The sequence below is a fragment of the Peromyscus eremicus genome, chromosome 19 (assembly GCF_949786415.1).
Source record: "Peromyscus eremicus chromosome 19, PerEre_H2_v1, whole genome shotgun sequence".
In the NCBI taxonomy this organism is placed as follows: domain Eukaryota; kingdom Metazoa; phylum Chordata; class Mammalia; order Rodentia; family Cricetidae; genus Peromyscus; species Peromyscus eremicus.
Window position 1 is genome coordinate 33191915 of NC_081435.1, and position 20079 is coordinate 33211993.

At 45.2% G+C, this 20079-nt stretch overlaps 1 protein-coding gene across 1 annotated transcript in view; it reads left to right on the forward strand.

Moving 5' to 3' along the window:
• The first annotated feature begins 4821 nt into the window (after nt 1-4821).
• Nucleotides 4822-20079, forward strand: part of Dcp2 (decapping mRNA 2) — a 38520-nt gene continuing 23262 nt past the window's right edge. Inside the window, exons 1-2 of the mRNA XM_059246215.1 lie at nt 4822-4990; nt 19228-19379. Coding sequence (XP_059102198.1) covers nt 4938-4990; nt 19228-19379 — 205 coding nt within the window. The 5' untranslated portion in view covers nt 4822-4937. The remainder of the gene's footprint in view (nt 4991-19227; nt 19380-20079) is intronic.

A 20079-nucleotide genomic window follows, 5' to 3' on the forward strand; every position in this document is an offset into this window, starting at 1 on the left:
AACAAGTGCTCTTAACCATTTAATGTTTATAGGTCTTTTAATTTTTATGAGCTTAATTCCAACCCACCTATCCCTTGTAGTTATAAAGATTAAATTAAATAGTGAATTTTAAAACTATAAAGGTTTTTACCCAGCCTAATTTAAAAAATTAGTATTATAATTTAAGAGCCCCAGCATCCCCTTTTCTCTCAACACCATGTTTCAATTCATTTGTATTTTTCAACCCAAGGGACGTGACAGATGAGATGAGGGTGAGGCTTTGGGTTCTTGGAATTTATAGCTCAGAGTACTGTCTATTCTGCACCAGTCTAGCTCTTAGAAACCTGTGGGTGAGAAGGCAGAGCATAAATGTGAATAGACAGAAAAGTGGCTAGCAGGATGCTTGATAACAAACATCCCTAGAACTTTAAATAGAGGTAGATAGGTTTAGCACTGTGTGAGAGTTAGGGACTTCCTAGGCCCTAGGAACCCCAAAGAGTTGTACATCTGCACTTAAAATGATATACTACAAAAAATTGTAAAAAAGACTTCCTTCACTGCTCCAGCAGGGGGCTGGTAAGTTCTTTGTTCCTATACCACTGGTCCACAAAGATCAATATCATTGGCTTTATAGCACTGTTTCACTGCTGTGATTTCAAGTGCTCTAAAACTAGACTTGAAGTCCAAATAGGACAACTAATAAAAATAACCACTAAGGTACATCCTTAGTCAATGCAAAGACAGTCAGTACAAATAAGATGTGCATGCCGGAAAATAGGATAATGAAGTGTCTTATCTCTGTCTTTACCATCTATATGCTCTATTGGCCAGATTTCCTATTGGTAGCATCTGTATCCCTTTGCCTGAGGGCTCTTTTTGGCCACCAGAGCACACCTTGCTATGTGGCAGGCAGGTCCCAGGTCTAGGAGCAACTCTCTACTGATGACTGATGATGCAGTGTTGTATATAAAATCCCCATGTCTTAGTTACTTTTCTATCACTGTAAAGAGACACTATGACCAAGGCAACGTATGGAACAAAGAGTTTATTGGGTTCACAGTCTCAGGGAGTGAATCCATGACCATTATTGGGGAGCATGGCAGCAGGCAGGAAGTCACGGCTCTAGGGCAGTAAAGCAGAGCTTACATGTTGAGACAACAACCACAAGGCAGAGAGGGAGAGAGAGAGAGAAAGAGAGAGAGAGAGAGAGAGAGAGAGGTCTAGCTGGGAATAGTGTGGGCTTTTAAAAGCTCAAAGCCCACCTCCCTTGGCATACCTACTTCACCAAGGCCACACCTCCTAATTCTTTCCAAAGAGGACCAAGCATTAAAATCTATGAGCCTATGGGAGCCATTCTCATTGAGACCACTATATTCCTCTTCTGTGAAATAACTCTGGAGTGTGCTTTACACTGATCTCCAGAGTTTATCAGTAAAAGAATTAAGTCCCAGTCACCCTCAGTCTTCTCTTAATGATAAACCCTTCATGCTTGTATTAGCATCCTTTACCTGCCTCCTTGTTCTGCTACCTGTGTCCTAGGACTGCTTCCATCATACTGCCTGAACTCAACTCCTTTCCCAAGGCCTGCTTCTTATGAAATCAAAACTTGTGAGGCCCTATGAGAGGCCTGAATAAAGAGAATAGAATATGGCCGGGCGGTGGTGGCGCACGCCTTTAATCCCAGCACTCGGGAGGCAGAGCCAGGCGGATCTCTGTGAGTTCGAGGCCAGCCTGGACTACCAAGTGAGTTCCAGGAAAGGCGCAAAGCTACACAGAGAAACCCTGTCTCGAAAAACCAAAAAAAAAAAAAAAAAAAAAAAAAAAAAAGAGAGAATAGAATATTCCAGTCCATGCTTCCTTCCTTTATTCTCAGAATGCTTTTGAGCCTGGAAGCGTTTTCTCCTTGGAGAATTTGTTCAGCCAGAAGGAATGAACAATATGCTTTGAAAATCTTCTTCCTGCTCTCTGATGGCTCTAGGCTCCATTTTGTTGTTAAATAGGTCCCCATCTGTTGTATTAGATTTCTATGATCCTTAACTATTGGCTCATACTTACAGGTAAGGCCTAGAAACAAAAAATCAAGGGGTAAGGATCTGGAAGTAGTAGATGTCTCCAGTGAAACATTATTTTTTGGATATAACAGGGAAATTGGATGCATGGACTCACTGTGACTATGACTTCATTTTTCAGGACCTGCACACAGTCAGCCGAAATCACAGCTTGGGTGGGGGAAGGGTTAGAAAATCCCACCCCTAGCTAAGAAGCCATTGACAATGTATGGCTGCAGAGGGGAAGGAGGGTAAGTTTTCCTGAAGGATGCTGCCCCTGAGAAAATATACAAGCTTCAGTTCATTCCCATATAAGCAGCATTAAATGGACTCGGTGGATGTGGGCGGAGGGAGAGGGCAAGAGAAGTTGGAAAGGAAACATAGGAGAGGAATTTGGAAGAGACAGAATGGGAGGTGGATTTGGCCAGAATACATTATATACATTAGTAAAATTCTTAATAAAAAATATCTGAAAACACACACACACAGAAAGAGAGAGAGAGAGGAGAGAGAGAGAGAGAGAGAGAGAGAGAGAGAGAGAGAGAGACTATCTAGATAAATCTGTCAGAAAACAATTCCCCTGTGCTATGAGCTTTTATAGGACTAGAGTCTGGCTTTACTCTTAAGTGTGTGTGTATAGTCAAGGGCATAGAAATCTAATATGGTAGCTGAAAAACCAATTTAATACCAAAGGGATAATAGATCAGGGAAAAGAACAACTTTATGTATTTCTTCCTGTCTCTGAGGAATGAGAAAATGTTACATCTGTGAAGCAAAAATAGAGCATCACAAGAAAGGGGCCCTTGAAGAAGAAATGAGAAAAACTTCCGAAAACCAAAAGCCCTGAAGATACCTGAAGACAAATTTGAGTGATTCTCCAAGAAAGGGCAAAAAGACGACGTCAGAACACTGGCGAGTCAAACAGCAAGTGTTTTACATCTTGAGCCCCGTAGAAGGGGTATCACACACAAGCGGTTGATGCGGCTGATGAGGGGCTGATCTAAAGCTGAAAAATAGTAACCTTGTTATAACTGAATAAAACAAAACAAAATTTATGCAAGTTTCTCAGGCCCAGAATGAATGGAGAAGGACTAGTTAGGTAGTTCTTACTACAGGGGTGTGGATGAATTACGAAAAGTTAGAGTGTGGATTGAACAAAAATTGAGAGAGAAAAAAAGAGAGATTAAATGGTAGAACAAGCTGATGCTGTGACAGAGGAGGTATCTTGGGTGGGGGTGGGACCTGGGGAGGCAGGCCTATAGTCCCAGCACTCAGAAGGCTAAGGTTCGGACTGCGAGTGCAAGGTCAGCTTGGACTAATTGGCGAGACCCTATATACATCTGATGTAAGAGGAAGAACAGATGGATTCAATTTCTCTAAGTTTCCAGAATGAATTGGATTCCATTAAGCAACATGCGCAATGAATGAGAACCAGCAGTTTGAAGCGGTGTGTTTAAGTGTACGGAGTGGAATGGAGATCACAAGTTTATTCAGTGTTTTCTGAGCTCTCGTGTCGTGTCAAATAGAGGAATGAGGTTCTTGTGTTCATGTTACCGAACTTGTTAGGGTCCGAGCCTGGGCCTTCAGCAGCTCTAACAAGATGTCAAGCCTCTTGTCCTCAATAGGCCAGTTACGAGGACAAGCAACAATGAGGCCCGAGAAGGATGTTGTTTTCACTGTGTGCACACTGGGAAGAGAAACAAATAAAGAGGCCCGGTGAAATCCTTCCCCGTGTACCTTTGGAGTTCTGACAGTGAGATTTACGTTTAAACACTGGAAGACAAAGAGGTATGCACAACTAAGTAGTTCTGGTCAAGGTGTGGCTCGGCTCATCACTGACCTGTCGTTGTATGTGTCCCGCAAAGCGGTCCTAAGAGCTTTAGGAGTTCACAGAGTTCACAACTTCCTGGGAGTAGAAAGTGCACATGGCCACAGGCAGAGGGAAGTCTGCGGGAAATTCCTTCTTGGGAACCTCGTTCCTCCTGAGTGGCACCAGGTTTCAAGCCTACTTTTTCTCATCTTGAGATTATTGGGAGGAAATTGCAGTTCCTTGGTGACCATTGTTTCAATACTCTGGTAGCCAGCTAAAGGAGCATATTTATTTTTTCCCTTGGAATCGTTGCTCCTTCTAGGTGTAGAGGTGAACCACATTGAAAAGAAAGCGAGCGTCGGTTAACTATAGGTAGTGAGGCACGCCTCTAGTCCCAGCACTCAGGCTAAGGTTGGAGGACTGCGAGTCCAAGGTCAGCTTGGACTACGTGGCGAGACCCTATATGCATACAAAAACGGGATTAATATTTCTTTCAGGGGTACAGCATTTGCCCTAGAAGTGATAAAATCGGTGGTGAGCCTGTGCGCAGAACACTTGGTGACAGCACTCGCGGATAATCGCTTCTGTTTAATAGGTGCTCTGGGGATTCGTCTCCCAAGAAATGAGTGCCCGTTCAGGTTATGGTAAGGTTGGAGCCACTGTGACAAGCCTGAGAGAGAGCTTGGGGCGTGTGTATGGAGGGGAGGTGTCCTAGACTAGGAGCACGAAACTTCCTAGTAGTGTAGTAGAAGGCGCACAGGACACGCAGGCGCAAACACCCCCGGCGTGCGCTCAGTCAAAGGCGGCGGGAAGTTGGTCTTAGGAGCAGGAACTGAGCAGCCTGAAGACTGATTGGAGCCCACGGACCAATAAACAAACGTCTCATTGGCGAGGCGCGCGCAGGCGCGAGCCCCGCAGCTTCGCATTGGGCCTTTCCAGCGGAGGGGGCGTGGCCCCAGGGCTCCGCCCCTCGCCTCGGCCCAGCCTCGGGGTCCGGGCAGAGGGTTCCAGTGTCCTCGGGCCGGAGTCTCCGTGCTGCGTGCTCTCCGGTGCCGGCTGCGCGGAGCCGGGATGCGCTGCGCCTGCTGCGGGTCCTCAGCATGGAGACCAAACGCCTGGAGATTCCCGGCAGCGTCCTGGACGATCTCTGCAGGTACTGGCAGCTCACCCATCCGCCTCCGCTTTCCCTCAGCCTACCCGAGTCCCCGACCTCGGTCCTCCCTCCCCCTCCTCGGTCCAGCTTTGCGCCCCTAAGCTCGGTTTTCCCTCCCCATTCCCGAGTCCCACTGTGCACCCCAGCCTCCGCTCTCCACTAGTCCCGAGTCTCAGCACTGAGCCCGGGCCTCGGCTCTCCCTCCGTGTTCCCGGGTCCCTCTTTGCCTCCCCCCCCCCCCCCCCCGGGCCTTGATTCTCCCCCATTCCCGGGTACCACTTTGTGTCTTCAGCCCCAGCTCTCCCATATTCCCGGGTCCCGCGTTGCGCCTCCGGTCTCGGCTCTTAATCCATCCCCGGGTCTTTAGCACCCCGGCCTCGATTCTTTCCTATCCCTGGGTCTCACTTTGTGGTCCTGGCCTCGGCTCCCCTCCTTCCCCCGGTCCAGTTTTGCGCCCTCCCTGCTTGCTGGTGTTCGACGCCCCTTCATTCCCTGATGTCTTTCTATTTCTCTTTCTCTTATCCCCTACATCCTGGAGCACTAGAATCCCTCATTTTTACCTCATCTATTCTGCTTTTTCCTGCAAGTGAATCTCCTTTGCCCAAACCTGAATCCCTAGCCGTTTTCGGCCCAATTCCTTCTTTGAAGTGTGTGGGGTTTGTTTTTTGTTTTTTCTTTGCCTCTGACTTTAACCTATGGTTTTCTTCTTCCTCCCCGATTCCGCAGGTGGAGCCCACTCTTTTAATTTCAGTTTTATGATCTCAGGTACCTGGATCTACGCAGGGAGCAATTTTCAAACTCAAGCTTTCTCTTCTGCGTGTTCGCCTGTGGCATTTTCTGTAGAGAATTATTCTTTCCCTTTTCCCCCGGATTTATCTTTGAGAACCAGAGGGAAAATCCAACAGTCCCTTCGCTTTAAACGTTTGATTCTCCTACGTGTAAGGAAATTCTCACTCCCCTGGGTTTCTGTGTTCTTGTGGGCAATGATTGCAGCCAACCAAAACCGCATTCATAATACTTCCTTCTTTGTCGAAGTAAAGTTCCCGGTACATTGTTACCAAGTCGTCGCTATGCTTTTGGACTGTGAAATAATTTAGATTGTGAATGCTGGCGCTGTCTTCACTTCTGGTCACTATATATGTGCTTTAAGGCGAAACCATGGTTGTGCCACATTCTGGCTGTTTGCTTTTTTATTTATTTATTTTTTTTTTGAAGATTTGTTTTCTTTGTAATTACGTGCCTGAGAGGGAAAGGGGCACTGATGTGTGTAAGGTATCTGCCCAGGCCAGGAGAGGGCATCTGATACTTGGAGTTGGAGTTAGAAGCCAGTTGTGAGCAACTTTAAGTGGGTGCTGGGAGCTAAACCTGCATCCTCGTAGAGCAGTAGACATGCGGAGCCATCTCTCCAGCCCTTCACACTGATTATATTTAATTTTAAGGAAAGAAATATGCTTTGTGGAGTGTTTGCTGGTGTTTCCTTCACGCGTATTGAGACAACTCTGTAATGGGGGCAGTGATTTCCATTTTCATCTGGTCAGATTTGAAGATTAATTTATACAGTGACACAGTTATCCTAATTTTGAAAGTCAAGATTTGAAATGTTGCTTTTCCTCTACACCCCGTGAATGTAATGTAAAGTCAAATCAGGCATTTTAAACGTTGTGGAAGTACATGTAGGGAATACATAGATTGGTTGTATAGTTAATAAGCTCTTAGCATTTACTGCAGTTCTACCACCCACTTGATGGTTCACAACAATCTCTAACTCCAGTTCCAAGAAGGTATTTGATTCCCTCTTCGGAACTCTGCGGGCACCAGGGTTGCACATGGTACACATAATACATACGAGCAAGCAAAACACTTACATGCATACATTTTTAATCTGACTTTTTTTTTTATTTTTAAGGATGTCATTGTAATTCTCTGGTGTTGGGAGAATTACAGTTTGGGGCATATGGTAGATTCACATGAATCCATAAAAGTTACAAGGAATTTATTTTCTTTATTCCCAAATTTTATTCCCAAATTCCCAAATGGTAAGAAAATATAATGTGTCTATGTGGATAAATCACTAAAGATTTGAGTCTAAACTGGGATTAGAGGGTTATGATCTTCATTTTCTTTATGTTTCCGAGGTTTGTTGTTATTTTCACAGATGTACATTTTGTAGTTTGGAAAACTATAGTTTGGGAAAGTGAGTGGTTTTGCGTGGGTTAGTAAGGATGAAAGTCGACAGAGGTAACTTTACACTGTTTTACAGGCATCTACAAGTAGCCTTCCTAGGAGTATTTGGGCCAGTCTGCATATTACCTAGGATTGCATCATTTGAAGAGGTGATATCAGCTGTTGTGATTGTAGTGTGGATCTCTTCACAGAGTAATTACATTTTGTTGTGCCAATGGTATGCTAAGCAACTGTTAAGGGTTAAAGGTGGTGGGTTCCAGTGAATTTATGTAAGCTACTCTCTTTCATAAATCTTATTATACACTGATCTTTTTTTAACAGAATGTGATGCGCTCGGCTATTAGGGCTAGATGCTTGATGAACTAGTAACTAAGGGAGCTGACCATTTCTTTAAACTATAGATCTTAACAGTTTTCGAGTTAGTATGTGTCTCTTGATTGGTTTGTTTGTAGTTTTATGTTAAAAATTCAAGCTCAAATGTAAAGCTCGAGCTTTAGAAAAATGATGACTGGGGGCATTGGGTGCTTGTCACTGTACGTGTGTGGAGGACAGCTTTGTGCATTTGCTGCCATCCTTCCACCTTTACGTGGGTTCCAGGGATCTAACTCAGGTCTCCAGGCTTGTGCCATGCCAGCCTAGCTAGCTCCCCAGCCTTCTGGTTGGCTTTGATTTACAATTGGATTGCCATTCTCTGTCAAAGTGCTTCTCAACCTTCCTAACACTGCGACCTTCTAATACTGTTCCTCATGTCATGGTGACCCCCCCCCCCACCATAAAATTATGTCGTTGCTACTTCACAACTGTAATTTTGCTACTGTTATGAGTCATAGTGTGGATATCTGATATTGGACCCCGAGGGGGTCATGACCTACAGGCTGAGAACCATTGGCTAGCACATCATCCCTTCTAATGAGTGCACAGTTGGAGTTTCTTGAACTCCCACCAACCCTTCTTGTTTCTTTAGTATACCCTTATAGAAACCTCTGTCGTACTATGTGCCCTATAGGATCTGCTTTTCCTGTAGACTTCTTGTTATGCTGAGAAAGGACATGCTAGAGGTGTGAGGATAAAAGTAGTCATCAACCCAAAACAGACACAGATCTATTCAAGAAAATATGCTGCAGAAACAGAAATTGAGTAGACAAGTTCTTAGAGGAATCCCCCCTGAAAGGGAATCAGCATTCTTGTAACTTTGGGTGCACTGTCTGTGTGATGTCCATATCGAGATGAATAGGTGGATATTTTACTATCTTATTGAGTAGTAAACAAAAGATTTTAAGATAGGGTGTCATGTATGCTAGGCTGGCCTCCAGCTTCATGAGATAGGGTGTTGTATGCTAGACTGGCCTCAGACATGATGTACGTAAGGATGAGCTTGTGCTCCTCCTCATCCCTCTGCCTCTACACCTCCTAGGCATGTGTGCCCCCTGTCCCATTTATTAAGCGGTTAATTTTATAGCCTAGTTGTCTTTCTCATCATCAGCCATCTGGGATAAGGCGCCATGGTCATTAGGAGTTAGGTAGGCTCCAGGTGTTTTTAGTAGACCATCACAAGTCAGCGCATGTCTGTGAGATCTGTGTGCTTTCTTAGAATTGAGGGTGTTTTGTTTTGTCTAACAGGAGGGTGAAGTTGCATGATCAAATAGTGCCCACAGGAAGGGAGGCCTTTCTCATGGCTGGTGGCCTCGGTGTAAATGAGAGCCTGGCTTAAGAGGCCACCATCTGGCGAGACTGCACTCTCAACTGGTGAGTGAGGAAGCGCAATAGCATTGGTCTATTATCAGCCATGAGAGTGTTAGGGCTGATGCGTCCAGACTCACTGGAAATGTGTGTGAAGAGAGATTGTTACTTAAATAAACTTGGGTGGAGTGGCTGGGTGAGCACTGCCAGTTCCGGCCCCACAGAGCCAGCAGTTGTCCACAAGAGTCGAGTCATGTTATTTGAGGAGATGGTGGACCTTTTGGAGATGATGTAGGGGAGGTAGCTGCATGGGCTGGGAGTAGGAGTTCTTTATGAGAACAGTCCATAAAGATAGAAATAATGGCAAAAGTGGCCTAGGGAGGGCCTAGAGAGACAGCTCAGTGCTTAAGAGCACTTGTTGCCTTCCAGAACACCCAGGTTCACTTCTCGGTACCCACATGACCACAACTGTCCCTAACTTCAGTTACAGAGAATCTGATGCCATCTTCTGGCATCTGTGAGCACTGCATGAATGTAGCGTAGGCAAAGTGCCTGTACCTATAAAGTGAAAGTCCCTTAAAGTTCATTCCCTAGCCCATCAGTAAGAGACTCTGTATCTAGAAATAAGGTAGAAAGTGGGCCATGGTGGTGTACACCTTTAATCCCAGCATTCAGGAGGCAGAGGCTAGCCTGGTCTGCATGATGAGTCTCAAAACACAAAACAGAAAGAAAGAAGGTGGAGAGTGACACCTGATGTCATCCCCTGCCTGACACCGTCACACATACACAAAGTCACACCGAAAGATGATTTCAGAGAGGCGGGTAGGAAGTATGATGATAAAGATTGTGAAAGATAAGGGGGGAAAAACATGCCCGGTAGGAGCGCAGTGATGTGTGAGAAAGGTGATGACTTCAGTTCAGAACAACCAAGTCTTCTGAAGGAACATGCTGAAGACAGATTTCCTAAACTGGGTTAGGTCTTCCAGAATGTCTAGGGAATGAGAGGTAAGAGCTTGTAAGATCATACAAAGAATTCAGACCACAGAATTCAGAAAGATGGGTGAATGAATCTGGGCCACTCATTAAGGTCTACAGGTAATCAAAGCTACATGTTCACTTGGGTGTGACCAGAAGAGAAGACAGACATCTCCAGGGGGCTCCTAGAAGTTGGCAGTTCATGAGCTTCTGGGGATGACAAATGGTGATAGACTGTGCTGTTTGACTGCAGTTGGACATGTGAGCAGGACTTGATAAAGTCCAGTCTGTACAGGTTCCAGTGGGCTTTTACCCTGTGAAAAGGTTTTAAATTAAACATTCTCCGTGTTAATGTGAGACGGTGGCCTCCCAAAGGTGAAATCAGTTTGGGTCTGTACAGATCCTAGTAGTCAGTCAGTGATGACCTTGACCGCCTGTGACATAGCGTACTCAGTATGAGCTGGTAGCTCTGCCTTAAGGAAAGCCCACTGGGAAGGCTTTCGAAGGGGCAGAAGTGGGTTGTGGACATGGCAGTAATTTGGTATCTGAGAAGAGTGGACTAAGACTGTTGAATCTCCATTGGGAGTTTAGTGAGAGATCTCCCAGGAGTTAGAGTTCTTGCCAGCAGATTGAGGATGCTAGGTGGCCTGGAGATAATACTTTGAGCTTCATTCACTCCCTGAGTGAAATGAACATGAAAGACGCTCCTACCAGAGACCTGGGAAGCCCAAAGCAAGGAATGATGTATTCCCTGAGGACAGTGGTTACCTCCAAGCCCTCTTTGGTTGGTTGGTTAGTTGGTTGGTTTTTTGAGAATGCCTCTATCCCTCTAGTGATGACACACAATAAAACGAGGAGCTAATAAGAGTCCCTTTCATGGGGGCATGTGAGTGAGATTCTTTTGCGAGTCTTCCCACAACGTAATTCCTCTGTGCTGGGTAAGCAGAACGGAGGAGAGCAGAGGATCCTCTCAAGATTGGCCTGACAACGGGTAGGACAAGCTTTAGAAATGGACCTCAAAGTCTGCAGAATGTGTCTGTGAGGAGAGACTCAATTAGAATTGGAGAGACTTTGGCCTCAAATGTGTGGCTTGATGTTAGGGCTCTTCTTTGGGGAAGATTCAGGAAACTAGTGTAGCAAGAATTTTAAAAGGTCTTATTAATAAAAACAAACCTGGAACCAGGTGTTGGGGTGAATGCTGAAAGATCAGAGAAGCAGAACAAGCCACAGCTACCTCACCTTGCCAATTCCTCAGCTGATCTCCTTTCCTAAGACTGGAAGTTTCTGTGTCCTCATCCGAATGGATCTCAGCTGAACTGCTGCTCAAAAGCCTAAAAGCTTAACCAGGTTCTAGTTCCTGGTCCTCACACCTTATATACCTTTCTGCTTCCTGCCATCACTTCCTGGGATTAAAGGTGTGTGTCATCATGCCTGGCTGTTTCCAGTGTGGCTTTGAACTCACAGAGATCTAGATGGATCTCTGCTTCCAGAATGCTAGGATTAAAGGTGTGTGCGCCACCATTTTCCGTCCTCTATTTTTATCTAGTGGCTGTTCTGTTCTCTGACCCCAAATAAGTTTATTAAGGTGCATAATATATTGGGGGACACAATATCACCACAAACTAGCTTATTTTCTGGGCTTTGTAACCATCCCTCTGAGGTGGTCAGGAAGCTTTGATGTAAAAAAAACCTTTGAGTTTCCTAAGGACTATTTTGTGATCATGTGACTGGGAACTAAGGCAGCAGGGAATGGAAGCCTAGCTGCCTGTTGATCTTTTTGAGTACTATCTTGAGACCTGCTGGAATGGTCTTTTTGATGGGCCTTGTCCTGTATAACAGCTACCTGGGTTGGAGGCTAGAAGGCCTCTAGTAGGGCCAAAAATTTCATAGGTGTCTGTCTTCGCTACTTTCCTATTGCTATGATAAGACACCTTGACTTTTTTATAATTTATAGAAGGAAATTTTGGCAATTTAGAAAATAAGGGGTTTGTTTGGCTTACTGTTCCAGAGGTATACTCGTTTATGGAGGCATGGAGACAGCAGGCCACAGGCAGTTGAGAGCAAACTGGAAATGGCACTAACCTCTCAAAACCTGTCCCCCAGTGACATATTACTTCCATCGAGGCCATGCCCTCTGAGCCTCCCCAAACTGGACCAACTACTGGTGACCCAATATTAAATATCTGAGCCCGTGGGGGCCATTCTCCTTCAAACCACCACGGCACATTTAATCATCACATTTGGGCAGTGAGAGGCCTGTTTCCCTTCAGATTGCTGAAGATGCTTTTCACATGGAAAGCGTAAGCTGAATTATGTAAATATCATCCCTACCCCTGCTGGAAACCCTGATGAGAGCAGGTTAGTTCTGCCTTTGAGGCTGATGTGGATTTACCCAGAGGGCTCCTGCTTCCTGTGCCTTCTGGAGGCTTACTGTCCCAAGCTCTGAAGATCTGAGTCCTGCTACCATCAAACATTATGTAACCAGGTAGCATCAGGTCGGCAACATGGGAACCTTGTAGGTCCGGTCTAGCACTGCAGGTAGGGGCTTGTCTCAACATGGGGCTGCTCCAGAAAGACCTTGGGGCTAGGATGTAGCAGTACGGTAGCAGAATTTAAAGCTTAGCAGGGTTTTATAGTCGGCTCTGAGTTTATTAGAGTCTGGAACTTGTCTGTTCTGTTACATGAGACCTAGTGGAAGGTCCACTAGGAATTGAAAGCTTAACTTATCTAATGATAACCTGGAAGTTATCATTCTCTGTCGGGGGCTAGAGGCTTCCCACGAGGAGCGACAGTCGCTAGTGCACCAAGGCAGGAGAGCTTCCCACAGCTCCAGGTGTGATGACTTGAAAAGGTAAGCAGCTAGACTCTCGGAGGCCCCCAGAGTCACAGCACTGAGTTAAAATTCTTGGCACCGCTTCGTCTCACTCTAGTTCATAGAGAAAAGGGTTCAGTAAGAACAGAACCAGTGCTGGGGCGGAGGTCAATGCTTAGGCAGGTCTAGGACCCCACGTCACTCCAGAAATCCCATCTAATGCTCCTTCTCTGGTCTCCTCCAGGTCCCATAGAAGGGTCTAGCTATTAGGCTGACCTGGAGATTCCAGAATTCTTCAAAATTGTGCGCGTAGTTAAAATGAGATCCTTGTGACTGGAAAGGCTCCTTGTGCCTGGGGCTAGTCTGATTCCTAGGAGCTGCAGCTCTTCCAGGGAGCTTGGAGCCTGTTGAGGGGAAACCTCGTAGCTACCTAAGGCTAGATTTTGAAGACTTGGTGTTTTGCTCTCAAGTATGTCCGGGCTACAGATTAGTAGATCATCGTTGTAGTGAAGGAGGCTACTCCCAGGAGAGATGTGAGGGAGGACAGACAGATCTTTGGCTAGTGACTGTCCAGAAGGTGAGGGCTATCCCCAAAGCTAAAGCTCCAGTATGCTGCCAAGTAACCTGAGTGGAGTGGTCCTGAGATTTGGAGGGAGCCAGGACCTGAGTCTGAGAATACAAAGAAAAACATCCTTTAGGTCTGGCCGTGAACCAGGAGGTGTTGGAGGCACTCCTGCCTGAGCACAGAAGTAGCCGAAAGAGTCCTTTGCTCGGAAGCTGTTAGTTCCCTTACCCGGCTGCTGGGTGGGCTGTAGGGTTTTGGGAGAATGCAGGAAATACACAGTTGCTTCTGTCGGCCGTTGAGTTTGATTCTGGTCTTGGTGAGCCTCCCACTTTGGCCTCGCTGGTTCAAGGGGTTTCCCAGTTACTTCAGCCCTCGATGGCCGTGTCTAATAAAGTAAACTAGAGGAGTCGGGCCCTGGTCTAGTTTATGAAGCTTTTGTCTGATGTCTAGAGAGGCTTGGCATATTCAGCGGTCCACATGTCTGCGTGGTTTCAGCCAGCCTAGAATACCAGACAGCACTAGTCTCGGGAGCTTTGTGTGTTGTCTCCCACAGCCGGTTAGAGTTAACAGATGTGATAACTGCCATTTCCTTTCTCATATCTTAGTGACTCACTGCTCCATCTTGCCTACATCGGTAGCTTGATGTGACGGTATCAGGCACAGTAATGGAGTTGCTGAAGCTCAGGTACTTATTAAAGTCCAGATATGGGACTTCTGATGTGTGTGGCATGTGGTTATGGTAATGTAGAAGGCCAGAAGCCACTGTGAACCCTTCAGTGTCTCTGATGAAGTGGGGAAGGAAGAGGTATCCTGACTAAACAGACCTAGTTTGGATTATACTGGGAACGGGTCAGACATTGGAAAGGGGGCGTGTACCCAGATGGTGGCAAAGTTCTCATTAGCCACCTCATGGAGGGAAAGGATGTTCTCTGAGGAAGGAGGAAATGACTTTTAGTTATTTGCTGAGTCTCTACATGAAGTTCCTGAGGGTTGTCTCCAGGTAAGGGGGTGCTGTTGACAAGAGCTCAGCTGGTGGAGAGGAAGGAGGGATGGAGGAAGTCAACGGAAGAATGGCTGGGGGCTGAGCGGGGACTTGGACGCAAAGGACAGGTTCTTAAGGGTGCTCTAATTTGGGTTTTGTTGCTGTGATAAAATATCTTGATGAAAAACATCAAAGGGGAGGAAAGGGTTATTTGGGTCACAGCGCAGAGTTACAATCTCATTTTGGGGAAGTTGAGGCAGGAACTCAAACTACTAGTCACATCAACAGTCAAGAGCAAAGAGAGAATAAACACATTCTTGCTTGCTTTTTCTCAGTTCACTTCCTTTACTGTTATCTAGTTCAGGCCAGCCTAGGGAATACTGCCACTCGTGGTAGGCTGGGTCTGTTAATAGTCAAGTCAGTCTCCCACAGACATGTTCACAGGCCAACGTGAGCGAGATATTTCTTCAGTTGAGGCTCTTTCCCCAGGGAGTTCTGGGTTGTGTCAGGTTGGCAGTTAGAGCCAGCAGCACAGATGCTGTACAGGGCTGAGTATAGAGCAAATGGGTTAATGTAAGAGCGTCTAACCTAGTAAAGCACGCAACTTTCCTCTCCCAGCCGAGAATCCCGTGACAAGGTCCTGGAAGCTTGGTTGTAAGATCTCAAGGGTCCTAAATTACAGCAGAGGAAATCTAATCGTCCAGTACAGTGTTAGCTCAGTAGATCATGAGGTGGCTGGGGTAGTGTGTGCAGATTTGTCCCATTGAGGGCGAGGCTCCCAGAAGAAGGTGGCCTTTTATCCTTTCCAGAGTCTTGTGGCCTGTCTTGGTCAGGTTCCTGCAGTGGCAAATGGAAAGTAACCCTTTCTGCACGGGGCCTGAAAGGTACCTTGCTCCCTAACTAGTCATGACCTAGCCTCTGAAAGATAGCAGTCACAAGACCAGTGTCACTGACCTCATTTGCATGGGGTGAGTCACAGTTTTAGTTTTCTCATTGCCATGACAAATACCTGCCAGCAGCCGACTATCAGATTCTTTATTCTGGCTTAAAGTGCAGGCAGTGTGATGGTACTGTCCATCGTACATATTGGGGCCGCACGAGGCTGGTCATGTTGCCCCTGCTGTCAGAAAGCAGAGTGCTGAGTGCTGCTGCTCATTTGCTTTCTCTTTTATTCGATCTAGGACCACCCACCTCACTTAACCTAATCTAGAATCGAGTTAACTCTCTTTATTAACTATCACGTCACCCTAACCAAAGGAAGATAACTCCAAAACAGCACCCGAGTCCCATTGTCTCGAGAGTGCAGCTCTTTTGATATTGCCCTTGCCTCCTTCACCCCGGCTGTGTGCGATAAACGTAAGTGTTTCTGTCCTGGTCTGAAGGGTGAGTGCTTTCACCCAGCCTGTCATGCAGATGTCTCTTGTTTACACACTTACAGTGCGACTCCAAGAGAACCCTGGGCCCGACCTTACCTGTGTACCTCTCCTTCCCCGGTCAGTTGCGTACTGCTCTCCTGTACTCACATCTAAAGTATATACTGTCCATTGCTTCTGATGAATACATTCACTAACTCTGCTTTACCCTGGCTAGTCGTGAAATGTTTCCTGTGGTGTAATCAAGGTCCTGACTCTCTGAATAGGGACCCATAAGGGGGATATCCTCAGGCTTCAGGCCCAAGGCATGTCTGCCTTCAGGCCTTCAGCAGCTGAAATGATGATGGGTACTGTGTGGAGAGCAAAAGACAAGGGCAATGGTTGTAACTGTTAATTGTGGGACAAAAGACAGTCCCGGAAACAATCCAGGCCACCTTTGTGTGATTCTAAATTGCATTTGCTGGCTGTAGTGTAAAGCCAGCCTGGTGATCTGTCAGCCGATGACAGTCTTTTAAAGGTCTTCTAATTGGCTTTATTCGGTGTTGTGGAATCGGCTGACACTGCCAAATAGCATAAAGCCGAGAATGGGCAGTAGTTGGTTTATAGTCAGAGGAGGGCTGAAGAAAGAGTGAGGAGGGGCCTTTCCGTTTTGACAGCATCAAGGAAGAAGGTCCAGAAGACTGACTAGTTCATTTATATTGGTTTACATTTAAGGAGGGGCTTTGCTATTTTCTCTTTTCCTCATCACTGGAACTAGCCATTGACAGCTGGGCTACTCCCTGTTTCCTGCTTTCCGGGAAGGTCAGAAAACAATGTGGTATAGATTTGGTGCTTCCATTTGATACATTCAGGCTGGTTAGTTAGGACCTAGTACAGAAGTTTAGTACCAAACAGTGGTCTCCTGTAACCTGTATTTAGCAATCTAACCCAGAAAGTCTCTACTGGGAGTGATGTCCCCCCATTTAGGGAACATGTGCCACTATCTAGAGATGGTTTGCTGTGGCAGCTTGGCAGGTAATATACCTAGATGGAGGCTGAGGATGGTGCTGAGCGTCCTCCAGTGTGCAGAGCTGCCCCTTTTACTAGAATTACCTGCTTTGAAATGTCAGCAGGGCCGTGGGCCAGCGGTGGTGGCGCATACCTTTAATCCCAGCGCTTTGGAAGCAGAGGCAGGCAGGTAGATCTCTGAGTTTGAGGTTAGATTGGTCTGCAACACACGCCCCAGGCCAACCTGGGCTACATGGTGAGAGCCTGCATCAAAAACAAACAAACAAACAAAAACAAAGCTGAGACACTAGACAGTGTTGTGTTGAGAGAATGGCAAGAACAGCGTGGACTAGGAGCGGGAGTAGTTAGTTGATTCCTCTTCTGTTGTGGACCCAAAGCTAGAAAAGAAATCACGGTTGTGTTGCATGGAGGTGAATTAAATCAGGTAAGAGGACTAATTTCTTCCTGCTCTTTCCTCTGTGTGCCATCTGGTGGCCGACGTGGATTTGGCCGGTGATTTTTCTCAGTTTACTTGACGATTATTAACAGCCAGTTCAGAGTCTGAACTGAGCATGTGCAGAATAAACCTCAGTGATCATCCACAGGTTTATGGGACTGTTTTCCTGGAGTCCTCTTCCTAGTACTTCTGGGGGGTGATCCGGTCGGTTGAGCATTGGAAGGACCTGTCAGACTCCTTGATCCTGGTAGACTTGGAACTCTCTGCCCCTGCTGATGTTGCTGACCTGCATGAGTCACAGTTGCAGCTAGGGTATGCTGAAGAGTGGGGAAATGTAACTTTGTTTTGATTTTGACATTTTCCAGTCTCCTCCTCCAAATGTATTTACTTTTCAGAGTAAGTAAAATAAGCTACTCCATGTATTCTGCCAGGGTTCCATGGCTGTCGCCTATGACAGAGACAGAGGAATATTTATTCCTTGACAGGAATAAGAGTCAGTATAAGCCTTTAAAAGGTAAATTACAACCATCAATATATGTAAAACATTTTGCTAGACTGGTAATGAAAATCTACAAAGATATCATATACCATCAGTGAACAAATTTGGACATTTAGTGAGTCTGAGAGAGCATTGTTATGGGGTATTCATCAGAGATGACTGCTCAGACATGGGTTTAAGCCAATACAAAGTCTCTATTAGCCAGTCAGCGACTACATTGGATGTTTAGGTTCCCATTGTAGCCCTGAGCCTTTCTCAGGGTGAGCTTTTAAGCACAAAAATCGCATTCTGGGTTGACATACTTCAGTTAACAAAAACAATTAGCCAGAAGCGAAACTACAGAAGCTAAAATGCAGTTGGTGCGTTTTGAGACTTTCCCAGAACTATGTGGACTTAGGTGGATTAAGTCTTTGTTTTAGTTTTGGCAGGTGGTACTGTCTATGTGCTGAGTTTTATAGCCTGAATGGCACTTCCATCATGGAGTCAGTTGTGCTAAGGTCTGAGGCCCTGTTAAAAGTATTTGTGTTCAGAGGAGTCTTGTGCACCTGCATAGTGGAGGTAGTGTTTGTGAGTCCCTGACAGTGAGTTAGGAGTTCGTGAGGTAGACCAGAAGAGGGAAGGGAAGATATAATATATGCACTTTTCAAGGTCTAAGAACTAGGCTTCCTTATACACAGAGTCTCTCACAGTTCTATCAGTCATTATCTTTTTATATTGAAATGCATATATGTTTGTGCTGTTGTTGATTTCTTATTTGCATGTGACATTGATGTAATTTTAAACTTGTTCTATTTGATTTGAAATTTGAGACTGAAGTAAATATCACTTGGCATCATAGCAAGTAAATAATTATATGCGCCTAATTAGTTGCATGGTAGCTCTTTTAATTAAAATGATCCAAACGGCCAGCACATTTATTTCATTTAGTCGAATTTGTTTCTAATGCTGGAAGAAAAAAAGGAGTCCCCAAATCTCAACTGTGAAAGAATCAATTAGTAGATGTTCCACGACTGCTGTCATCCACATTCAGTTGATTTGGTGTGTCTAACCTGTGCACCTCACTAAAATGAGACAGCTCATCTCCATCGCGTTTATACAACTACTGTGTGTTTCTGTAGAAAAAGCACACATGCAGACCTTTTCCTCCTTTCTTGGTGTTTGAAAAAAGGCAATTTGGGATTTGAAAAAGTAAATACTTGGAATTAGTGTGAATCAAGGCTCTGTGGTTGTGCTCTTGGGAAGTCCGGTGTGTTAAATGAAAGTACCCATTTCTTCCATCCGCAGCTGTCTCGTGTTGTTTATATGAGGGGACTAAGTGGATGCAAGGCACGTCTAATGAATTGCAGAGACACTGGTGTGTAGTCTTCTGTTCTGGAGGAGGAAATCCCTGTAGTTTCCTTGCATGCTTTAATTTGCTAGGAAGCTCTAAAGTTAATTTCTGTATTTGTGAACAGTAGCTATACAACCCTTTAAAGGATTCTGTTGCAAATCTCTTTCAAGCCACTGTTATCCTCACAATCCTCCTGCCTTGGTCCCTCTAGTGGTGGATTGCTGGCATTGCACCACCACACCCAGCTCTTAAGGACCCTTTTCTGGGCGCTTCCCATCAGATACTGCTCTCCTCTTCTTTCTAAGTTGGTGGGCAGCATAAGGGAGTAAATATATTAAGATCAACCATAATAGTTTGTGACTATAACTTTTGGTGTGTTTTTTTTTTTGACAGCCGATTTATTTTGCATATTCCTAGCGAGGAAAGAGACAATGCAATCCGAGTTTGCTTCCAGATCGAACTCGCCCATTGGTTTTACTTGGATTTCTACATGCAGAACACACCAGGATTACCTCAGTGTGGGATAAGAGACTTTGCCAAAGCTGATATCCTTTTGTTGCTATGATGATTGTCTTTTATTCTTTCTAATAAAATATTTTAGCACAAAATTCCATTTGCTTTTCTTTGAATTTTTTAAACCTCTAGATAACACATATTGAAAATAGAAATGTGATGCAATTTTGTTGTATTCTTATTTCTTACATTACTGAAATGTACACTGATTAGGAGTATATTTTACTTAGTTTTATAAATAACTAGCCTATTTCTGGGACAGTTCTGGTTTTTATTCTTGGTATGTAATTTAACAAAACAAAGGACTTTGTTATTAATAACATTTCCACAGCTAGATTCTAACTCTTAAAAGCAAGGTTTTCTGTCTGTACAGAACCAGTCACCAACCTTTAGCAAAAGCAGTACTCAACCTAATCCCATATCCTTTTGACTCATCACCAACTTCTCCACATTTATTCTATCAAGTATCCTATGCACTTGTTTTGACAGTGATCTTTCTGGAGCTCTAGACCCATGGCCCAGACCCCTACTCATGTCTTAGGTCCTAGTGCTTGCCTATGGCTCAGGTCACCAACCAAACACACCTTGGATTTCGTTTTCACATAATGAGCAGTTACCTCTGCTCCAACACTTGCCATGTTGATGTCTCCAGGACAGTGTGCTATCCATTTTCAACAGAGCTCAGGAATCCCTTATTTTATTATGGTCTAGAGAGTGACAGGGAGCTTAGCT